Below are 10,648 nucleotides of genomic sequence, written 5' to 3' on the forward strand. Positions count from 1 at the left end.
TGAACCCGCAGGCTCAGGCAACCCACTCCCCTCAGCCTCCCAAAGGCACGGGATTACAGGATGAGCCACCGAGCCCTGCCTTGATTGGTTTTTTGATTGAGGTGTTCAGGGTAGGCGAATGGCGAAGTTTGGGGAGCAGTGGTTGGGGGCTTCCCTGCTCCCATATCAGCTGTGTGCCTCCTGCTGCTTTATTCACTGATGTTCTTTCTAATGCCTGTGGAAACTCATTTTACCAACCATCACTGTGTGTGATCTGTTTTCTCTGTCTGCAGTGGGCTCGAGATGAGTTTGAAGGCCTCTTCAAGCAGCCAGCAGAAAACGTCAACCAGTACCTCACGTGAGTAACTCAAATGCTGTCTCACCTTGTCTCCTGCCTGCCAGCCAAGGCATCCCGTCTGCTTTCCTCACCACTGTAACACTCATTCTGGGCATGCTTTTCACACGAGCAAGTGAATGATGGGGCCTCATACTGTTGGGAGTCAGGACTAGCTTTCCATGGAGAAAATGGGATTGTCCTAGAGCCCACTCCTGGGGCCGATGTGTAATCCTGCCCCTCTGCCTCCTCCGATTCCTGATAGAGATCCCAAGTTTGTGGAGCGGACACTGCGGCTGGCAGGCACCCAGCCACTGGAGGTGCTAGAGGCCGTGCAGCGCAGCTTGGTGCTGCAGCGACCACAGACCTGGGCTGACTGTGTGACCTGGGCCTGCCACCACTGGCACACACAGTACTCAAACAACATCCGGCAGCTGCTGCACAACTTTCCTCCTGACCAGGTAATGCTTACTTGCTGGGTCCATTTGGCAGGATGTATTCCCTGAAATGACTGCCTGCTGTGGGCTCTCAGTGTGGCTCCTCCCACTTATTCAGCTGTGGCCGGGGTCCTGAGGCATGGGGAAATCTCAGAACAGTGATTAAGCCTGACCTGCTTTTTCCATCCCTGTTCCTTTGAGCAATAAGCTTGGTTTCTATTTCCCTTACCAGTGGTGTGGGCTGAGTTATATCTGACTCTTAGTCAAGGCTTTAGGGATTATGGAGAAATTCTGGAGCTCAGAGCACAGGAATCAGTGTGGATTCAAATCCCAGCTCTATTTAACTTGAGCAAGTCACATTACTTTTTAGACTCCTCATCTGTGAAGCGTAAATGATAGTAATCTGCTTCATGGGGATTTTGTGAAGATTAATTGGTTTTTTTGTTTGTTTATTTTTATTTTTTTTTTTGAGTTGGAGTCTCACTCTGTCGCCCAGACTAGAGTGCAGTGGCTGCTCCCAGCCACCGCAGCCTCTACGTGCTGGGCTCCGGTGATCCTTCCGCTTCAGCCTTCCAAGTAGCCGGAACTACAGGCGCACGCTACCATGCCCGGCTGATTTTTGATTTATTGTAGAGATGAGGTCTCGCCAAGTTGCCCAGGCGGGTCTCGAACCCGTGGACTCAGGCAATCCATTCACCTCAGCCTCCCAAAGGCGCGGGATTACAGGCTGAGCCTCCGAGCCTGGCTGATTAATTGGTATTAATATTAAGTTAGCACAATGCCTGGCAAGCCATAAGAGTTTGTTACATGGCTGTCTAGCACAAAATGAGCGCCCAGGAATTGGTCAATGTTTCTCAGCCAGATTTCTGGTTCAACCCAGCTTGGAACTTCTATCTATAGGACCTTACGATCTGGGTCTTTTGTGATTAACTCCAGTCCCCTTCAAGTGCCCAGACAGGGATAGTGAGTGGGGGTACACTTGGCCTAGATGAGGAGTCAAGATTGTCAGACAGGCCTTCACCTCCAGGTCCCACTCCTCAAAAATCTCTCTGTCTTTTAGCTCACAAGCTCAGGAGCCCCCTTCTGGTCTGGGCCCAAACGTTGTCCACACCCGCTCACCTTTGATATCAACAATGTAAGTCTGCCAGGGGTCAGGTGGAGGGCGAGGGGTGGGGAGGAAGTGGCAGCTCCCCACTTGAGGGCTGATATGCTCATCCTTCCCTGCCCTGCCTTCTCCTAGCCCCTGCATCTGGACTATGTGATGGCTGCTGCCAACTTGTTTGCTCAGACATACGGGCTGACAGGCTCTCAGGACCGAGCTGCTGTGGCCACACTCCTGCAGTCTGTGCAGGTCCCCGAGTTCACCCCCAAGTCTGGCGTCAAGATCCATGTTTCTGACCAGGAGCTGCAGAGCGCCAATGCCTCTGTTGGTGAGGGTGTTTGGCCAGCTGGCCAGGAGTCACCACCCCCACTTGTCCCCAGCCTAGTCCAGCCTCCCCACCAGTCCTCTACCCCTGGCTCTGCTCTGCTCTGTGACCCAAGGCCTAAGGCTTTTCCACATCTTTCTTTGAGCCTTCCTTTCTCTGTGACATGAAGAGGGGTCAATTGGGGCAAATTATCTCCCTCCCTACCTCCCTCCCTCCCCACTTTCTGGCCTTCAGGGGAACTAGCTGTTGGTTTCTCTTGCTCTGTATATTTTTGCCTTGGTTTTGTTCTTTCCCCTGTTTCTTCTTGATCTGTTTATCTAGGGGGTGAGAGCTCCAGCAATGGTTTCTCTACCTTGATATCACTTCATCTCCTTCTAGATCTGACTGCTCCCCATCTATACATTTACCCCCATGTTTCTCTGTATGCATCTTCACTTCCATAGTTTGGGGCTGCAGTTTACTGACACCTCTCCCCCACACACACACACATATTTACCCACCTCTCCTTTCTGTATATCTAATGCATCTGTAGCTCTGTAACTCCTATGTTGACCTTCCATGTATCTCCCCCATCTCGCTCTCCATAGATCTCCCATGTCCCTATCATCTTTTAAAAAATATCTACTCCTTCATATTCCTCTCTGTGTATTTTTTCCAGTCTTTCCTTCCACATCTCCCATAATCTCCTCCATATATTTCCTCTATCTTTCTTCTCCCACCTGTCTCATCTTCTGTAGCTACCTTTTTATATCTTCTTCTCCCCCTTCATATCTTTCCCCTATGTCTGTATTTGTATATTTCCCCCCAGCTTCCCCTCTGTGTATCTTATCACCCATCTTTCCTCCCTGCATCCTCTTCCATGTTTTCCTGTCTTTCTCTACATCATTTTTTCTCAATATCTGTACCTCTTTCATCCTGATCTCTTCATCTCTACTTTTTCCTAATTTCTTCATTTCAGTTTATTAATGTCTCTAAAGAGATGTCTTTTGATATCCTCATCTGTTTCTCTCTCTGTCTTTTTCAGGTTTATTCTCTGTTTTGCTCTACCTTTCTCCCTTGCTCCTTTTTCTCTCTCAGAATCTCTCTCTTTTCCAAATCCTTTTCTACCTGAATACCTTTTGCCCCACCCTGGGCTCCCATTTCTACCTGAGACCCTGGTCTGAAATCTGAAGGACTGACAGTGTCCTTCTCTTCATGCAGATGACAGCCGTCTAGAGGAGCTCAAGGCCACTCTTCCCAGCCCAGACAAGCTCCCTGGATTCAAGATGTACCCCATCGACTTTGAGAAGGTGCTGGGTGGGGGGCCCATGGCAAGGCAGGGGGATGGGCTGATCGCGAATGGGCTGGAGAAAACAGGTCTCTGGGTATCTGGAGCCAGCCCCAGGCATTTGTGGGAATTAGATTATTGGCCTGCCACGCAACTCTGAATAGATAGGTGTTTCCAGTTATTTCTTTGTGATCTGGGGGAGTCCAGCAAGTAGTTGCAGTGGGGAATACTTATATACTTGTGTTCCTAGAGGCCAGGAAGTGTCTTCCTCATCTGATCCTCTCCCCACTGTCTTTACACCCTCCCTTCTCATAACAGGATGATGACAGCAATTTCCATATGGATTTCATCGTGGCTGCATCCAACCTCCGGGCAGAAAACTATGACATTCCCCCTGCAGACCGGCATAAGGTGAGGGGAATCTACATCTGGTGTGCCACCTCATCCCCAGATTTGAGTTCCCCATGTTTGCACCCCTCTGTAGACCCTGACACTTATAATTTAACTACCACCTTCCTTTGTTCTATGCTATCTCATAGAGCAAGCTAATTGCAGGGAAGATCATCCCTGCTATTGCCACGACCACAGCAGCCGTGGTTGGTCTCGTATGTCTGGAGCTGTACAAGGTAGTGCAGGGGCACCGACAGCTTGACTCCTACAAGAATGGTTTTCTCAACTTGGCCCTGCCTTTCTTCGGTTTCTCTGAACCCCTTGCTGCACCACGTCACCAGGTAGGGACCTATATCAGGAGGTAGGTTTGTGGGTGGGGTGGGGTGTATCTCTACATCTGGTTCTAGTTTGCATCATATCCTATCACCGGGTGAGGGTTTCTGTTTGTGTACCTTCTCTTCTTGTGCATTCCTTGTTCTTTATTCATTAATCACTTTGTTTGAGTACTTGTGAAAACATGAGATATTTGAATTGTGCCCTGGAAGATGATTAATTACTACACAATAATAGAAAACACTTATTGGTGTTTTATGCTACGTGTGTTACTTGCTTTATTTATTCACTCAAATATTTATTGAGGACCTACTTTGTGCAGGTACTCTATAACCTAGAAGAGTAACTTTCACAAAGTAGGTCTTCAATAAATATTCATCAAATAGATTACATAAATAACATGTTCTATGATTTCGGAACCAAAAAAGGATTTAAGTAGGACCTGAGACCTACCAGAGGGTGAGCAGATGGGTTTGGGACTTTAAGTGTGAGATGGTCAGAAAAGTCCTTGCTAAAAAGATGACATTTGAGTTCAGACTCGGAGGAGATGAGGGGACAAGCCATGCAAGCTTGGGTGGTGGGTAGGTGGGTAGGGGAACATTACAGGCAAAGGGATCAGTCCCTGCAAGCGTACTGAGGTAGGGGTGTACCTGGCTTGTTGGAGGAATAAAAAGTCAGTATGCCAGGCACGGTGGCTCACGCCTATAATCCCAGCACTTTGGGAGGCCAAGGTGAGAGGACTGCCTGAGCAACTTGGCGAGACCTCATCTCTACAATAAATCAAAAAATTAGCTGGGCATGGTGGTACATGCCTGTAGTTCCAGCTACTTGGAAGGCTGAGGCGGAAGGATCACCTGAGCCCACAGGTCGAGGCTGCAGTGGCTGTGAGCATGCCACTGCACTCCAGCCTGGGTGACAGAGTGAGACTCCCAACTCAAAAAAAAGTTAGTAGAGCCGGGCTCCAGTGGCTCACACCTGTAGTCCCAACACTTTGGGAGGCAGAGACAGACAAGAGGATTGCCTGAGTCCGGGGGTTGAGACCAGCCTGAGTAATTTGGCAAGACCTTATCTCTACAATAAATCAAAACATTAGCTGGGCATGGTGGCGCATGCCTGTGGTTCCAGCTACTTGGAAGGCTGAGGCAGAAGGATCCCCTGAGACCAGCAGGTCAGGGCTGCAGTGGCCATGAGCATGCCACTGCACTCCAGCCTGGGCAACAGAGTGAGACTCCTCAAAAATAAAAAAGTCAATCGGTAGACCAGAGTGAGTGACAGGATGAGGAGGGTAGGAGATGAGAAAATAGGATTCCAGTGGCATAGGGCCTTGTCAGTCATAAAGAGTTCAGTGCTTAGGGTGACATGGGAACCATGAGGATTTTGAACAAAAGAGAGTTGTGATCTGACTTAACATGTCTGCAAAATGTGGAGGGGATGGTGACAGATGGGCTGGACACTCTGGGGTGGCCCCTATCCTATTAATTCTTCTTTGTCCTGCAGTACTATAACCAAGAGTGGACATTGTGGGATCGCTTTGAGGTGCAGGGGCTGCAGTCTAACGGTGAGGAGATGACCCTCAAACAGTTCCTCGACTACTTTAAGGTAAAGCCCCTCCTCACTCATCCCACCTGGAGGATGAAGCGTGCAAGGTGACTTACTGGCCTGTGTACCCCATGACACTGCTGTTCCCCCTCCCTCTCTCTCCAGACAGAGCACAAGTTAGAGATCACCATGCTGTCCCAGGGTGTGTCCATGCTGTATTCCTTCTTCATGCCAGCCGCCAAGCTCAAGGAACGGTTGGATCAGCCGTGAGTTGGCCACTGGGCAGGGTGGGGGACACCCTGTGTGGGATGGGGAGCCTCATCTTCCAGGTACCCCACTCCTGTTCACTGTCCATTACCTTCTCTGCGCCAACCTACCTGCCCTTCCACTCTTGCTTTCTGCCTTCCTGACCCTCCACCCCCATCCCCAGGATGACAGAGATTGTAAGCCGTGTGTCGAAGCGAAAGCTGGGCCGCCATGTGCGGGCGCTGGTGCTTGAGCTGTGCTGCAACGACGAGAGCGGCGAGGATGTCGAGGTCCCCTATGTACGATACACCATCCGTTGACCCCTGTCTGCTCCTCTAGGCTGGCCCCACTCCACCCCTCTCCAGACCCCTTCCAGCCCAGGGCTCCCATTTTGGCTTCTGGCCCAGCTAGCCAAGCCTGGTGTTCCCTCATCATCCCCGTACCTGAACCTCTCTTGCCGCTGCTTTCTACCTTGTTTGGAACCTGAATCCTAATAAAGAATTATTAATCCCCATGTGGCCTGCCCTGCTGGATCCAGGGAAGGAAGGGGCTTCCTAGAGCTGTCTGGTTCAGATGGTAACCCAAAGGGCTCAGCCTTGCCCCAGCAGACAGTTTCGGGGGCAGAGAAAATATGGTAATTGCTTATGAAGAAATGGGGGCATTAGTGAGGCCATAGAGAGCAGGTACCTGTGTCCATGTGATGTTATTGAGTTGGGTTAAAATCTTGCCTTCTTCATGTCCTACCTCCCAGCTCTGTGAAGAGGAAAGTCATGGTGACCAGACTGCCATGATGTGGTCAAGCATGCCTTATGTTCTTGGCACAGATCCCTTACCATGTGAGCTTGAAGCACTTAGACCCTGGACAAGCCTGTGTACAGTCATGGTTCCTGGGACCAGGAACCTGTGGTGCTTAGTTTAACTTCATGCTGCAGGGGGTCTCAAACAGCTCTCTACTGGCCTGAAGAATGCCAGTGCCTTCAGGCAGGCTATGCAGTTTTAATGGAAATATTTGGCCAAGAACATCTGTAGAGGAAAAGACCCTTTTTCTGCCTCTCTTTGTCCCCCTCGGCCCCAGGTTTGTTTGTAGTCCCCTTAAGGGTCTTCACGCCTCCTACTGTGGAGAAGAGAGCTGGCTGTGGGGACTGAAGGATGTTTCTTAACTTGGAGCAGGTAGCAGGAGGCTCACTCCAGGACTACAGAGCTGCCGTGTTCCGTGCTTAGCCTTGGCTGAGTGCTAAACTTTATAGCACCAATCTGGCTGGCCACTACCACATTTGTGCCTCCCTCCATTGTACTGGTTCTTGGTGCCTAAGGATACTATTCATACCTCTGTCCTTCACCTAATCAAATACCAATATCTCTATCCTATCTCATTTCTCTGCTCAAACCTGAGTGTCTGGAATAGCTCAGCCTGTTCTTGTATCTGGCCTGGTTCCCATCATAGCCTGTGCCCACATCTTCTGCTTTCTGGGCCAGTTTCAGGCCCCAGGCTCAGTTATATGTCCTTATCCACCTCTTCCTCCTGAAAGTCTTTTCTGTGCTGTTCTTGATTTGAGTGACCTCATCCTTCTATAGTTCCTTCTTAGTCCCCACTAGGACATCGGGGACAGAGGCACTTTACCTCTTGTATCTAGTGTTGATGTTGGCTGTAGGTCAAGTAGAGAGGTTTTCCCACCACAGGCTCTTTCCCATTATTTTTTTTTGAGTCGGAGTCTCACTCTGTCGCCCAGACTGGAGTACAGTGGCCACTCCCGGCCACCGCAGCCTCGACCTGCTGGGCTCCGGCCATCCTTCGGCCTTAGCCTTCGAAGTAGCTGGAACTACAGGCGCACGCTACCACACCCGGCTAATTTTTTTTAATTTACTGTAGAGATGAGGTCTCACCAAGTTGCCCAGGCGGGTCTCGAACCCGCGGGCTCAGGCAGTTCACTCACCTCAAACTCCCAAGGCGCAGGATTACAGGCTGAGCCACTGAGCCCGGCTTCTTTCCCATTATTCCAGAGTATACCAGATACTCCACACCTCTGCCTACCATCACAGCAGCTGATACTTACCCACAACTCTATTCCTCTGCCTTTCTCCACTATCCCTACTCCTTCACGGATACCTCCTCCAGTATCTGCTTTTCCAGATACTTTTCTTTCTTCACCACAGCTGCTGGATCTCCTTGATAATCTTGTTTGTACCTGGCACTTGTCTCCATCAAAACGAGCTTGAGGCACCCATGAATCCTGGTTGCATCCTATTTGTTCCCCCCATATGCATATGAGGTCTGACAAGTTCACGAACTCGTCCTAGAAAAAGTGCCACATACCTCATTGCTGAATATCACTACAGTCACCTTCAAAGTACTGCCCTTGGGAAACAATGCACCGATGCCAGTGCCTAGTACACTCATCACAGCAATTTTGGAACTCTCAATATTTCCTTTCGGGTGAAGAAAAAAGTCATTGGGAGCCAGATCAGGTGAGTAGGGAGGGTATTCCAATACAGTTATTTTATTTATTTATTTATTTTGAGTTGGAGTCTCATTGGCGTCCAGGCTGGAGTGCAGTAGCATGCTCCCGGCCACCGCAGCCTCGACCTGCTGGGCTCTGGCGATCCTTCTGCCTCAGCCTTCCAAGTAGCCGGAACTACAGGCGTGCACTACCATGCCCGACTGATTTTTGATTTATTGTAGAGACAGGTCTCACCAAGTTGCCCGGGCTGGTCTCGAACCTGCAGGCTCAGGCAATCCACTTGCATCAGCTTCCCAAAGTGCTGGGATTACAGGCTGAGCCATGGAGCCAGCCCAGTTATTTTTTTACTGGCTAAAAACTCCCTCACAGTGCTGGTGCAGTGCCAGTGTGAGCTGGTACATTGTCATGAAGCAAGAGCTCCTTCAGGACCATTTTGCACACACCTTTCTCATGCCAAGGTTTTCAGTTAAGATTTTCCTGTTTATCGATGTTTTTTGGTCTGCCATACTCCTCACAGTCAGCTGACGATTTGGTGCAAATTGGATAAGGTTTTGCAATGTTTTCATCAGTTCTGCTTGTTACTGTCCTGACTGCTCTTCATCAGTGACACTTTTTCTCCCCTCAGAAAAGCGTTTAATCCATTTGTACACTGCCGTCTTCTTCATTGCATTATCCCCATAAACTTGGACTAACATGTCCCTGATTTCACTTCCACTCTTGCCAAGTTTAACAAGAAATGTAACATTTGTTCATTGCACTAATTCAATCTCTGACATTCTCGTAATGGCACACAAAAATGTGCAACAACAATGAATGCTACCCAGCAAGACACCACCACACATCCACGTGAACACAGCTGTAAGACATTGATATACCAAGGTTATAAAACCATACCAGGTTGTTTATACAGTGCTGCCGACAAGTGCACGTTGGCAAGTTCATGAACTTGTCAGATCCCATATCATTTTACTTCTCTGTCATGTTTGTCTACCATTATTATAACATCAGCCAAATGGGAAACCAGGGCTCAGCCTGGAACTATTTGCCATTCAGGCATTCAACAGACATTTGTTGAGTGCTCTGTGCCAGGCACTTTCTAGGCATTTGGGACACAGCAGTGGATAAAACATCCCTGTCCTGGGGTTTGTTGTGTTCTGCTAGGATGAGACCCATGATAGGCCATAAACACAATAAGTGAAATTATGTTAGAAATTGATCAGTGCTTTTCAACAGATGAATATTGTCTGTTTTGGCGATCTGGAATGATGGTGGTGCAGGTAGTAATTTTTAAATAGGGTAGTCGGGGAAGGATCCGGAGAGAAGGTAACTTTGAAGCAAGCACTTGGAAGTGAGGGAATGAGGCATGGGGCAAAAACGTTCCAGGGAAAAGAGCTAGTGCAAAGTCCCTGAGGCTGGATCGTGCCTGCTTTATTCAGGAACAGCTAAGAAGGAGGAGAAAAAAGGGTGGGTGAGGTTAGGTAAGTGATGGACCTGATTATCTAGGCCACGGCGAGCACTTTTGTCTTTGTCAAATATTTCCACTCCTATCATAGCCCAGGTAATCCTAATACAAACTTTACCTAAAATCCTAACTGGTGTGACCAAGGCTTCCATTAAGAGAGGCCTAGAAGAGGCAGGGAGGCTGCCTTTGAACAGGGATGCAATGTAAGGATGTTCCGGAAGACCTGCAAGGCTGCAGCCTTCTGAGCTGGACTTGATAGTGTAGTTTTCCAGGCAGAGAGGAGCGAGGAATTAGGTCTGCCTGGCAGTGCTTGGCACACAACAGGCACACAATAAATAAAATGGAAATAAAATCGCAGAGTCAGGGGAGCCGTGGGCGGAGCTGTGGCAGGCAAGAAGAGGTAGTTGAAAGGTGGCAGGAAACCCAATTCAGGGAGCACACACGCAAGTAACCGCGTGAGGTAGGAGAGGCCCCGGCTCACCCAAAGTTCCAAGCATGCGCAGTAAACGAGCCCGACCCTCTTAAGGATCCGCCTTTCCCCTCTGCTCTGTTTAGGCTGCCCCCCAAAAAGCCCGCTGTAAAAGATGGGGGGTTAAAGGCGGGACGAAGCCCGACTGAGCGCTCTTTTGACCAATCACCTTGCGGAATAATCGGCCTATAGTGAAAGAGAAGCTTAGACCAGAAAGAGAAGCTTAGAACAAAAAGAGAGGGCCCCTACTCTCACGACGGTGTAAACCTATGAAACCCAGGCGGAGGGATGGGGGTGGAGGGGTGG

General features: G+C 49.4%; 1 protein-coding gene across 2 annotated transcripts in view; it reads left to right on the forward strand.

The window, feature by feature from the left end:
* UBA1 (ubiquitin like modifier activating enzyme 1) overlaps positions 1–6,466 on the forward strand; it is a 20,316-nt gene extending 13,850 nt beyond the window's left edge. For both annotated transcript variants that reach the window (XM_008069268.2, XM_021718180.1), the window contains exons 17-26: positions 273–337; positions 579–774; positions 1,811–1,885; positions 1,991–2,180; positions 3,378–3,466; positions 3,763–3,855; positions 3,984–4,175; positions 5,665–5,766; positions 5,872–5,972; positions 6,137–6,466. In XM_008069268.2, the coding sequence (XP_008067459.1) occupies positions 273–337; positions 579–774; positions 1,811–1,885; positions 1,991–2,180; positions 3,378–3,466; positions 3,763–3,855; positions 3,984–4,175; positions 5,665–5,766; positions 5,872–5,972; positions 6,137–6,272 (1,239 nt within the window). In that variant the 3' untranslated portion in view covers positions 6,273–6,466. The remainder of the gene's footprint in view (positions 1–272; positions 338–578; positions 775–1,810; positions 1,886–1,990; positions 2,181–3,377; positions 3,467–3,762; positions 3,856–3,983; positions 4,176–5,664; positions 5,767–5,871; positions 5,973–6,136) is intronic.
* The last annotated feature ends 4,182 nt before the right edge of the window (positions 6,467–10,648 follow it).

This window comes from Carlito syrichta, unplaced genomic scaffold (genome assembly GCF_000164805.1).
Source record: "Carlito syrichta isolate Samal-C Ts95f unplaced genomic scaffold, Tarsius_syrichta-2.0.1 Scaffold311903, whole genome shotgun sequence".
In the NCBI taxonomy this organism is placed as follows: Eukaryota; Metazoa; Chordata; class Mammalia; order Primates; family Tarsiidae; genus Carlito; species Carlito syrichta.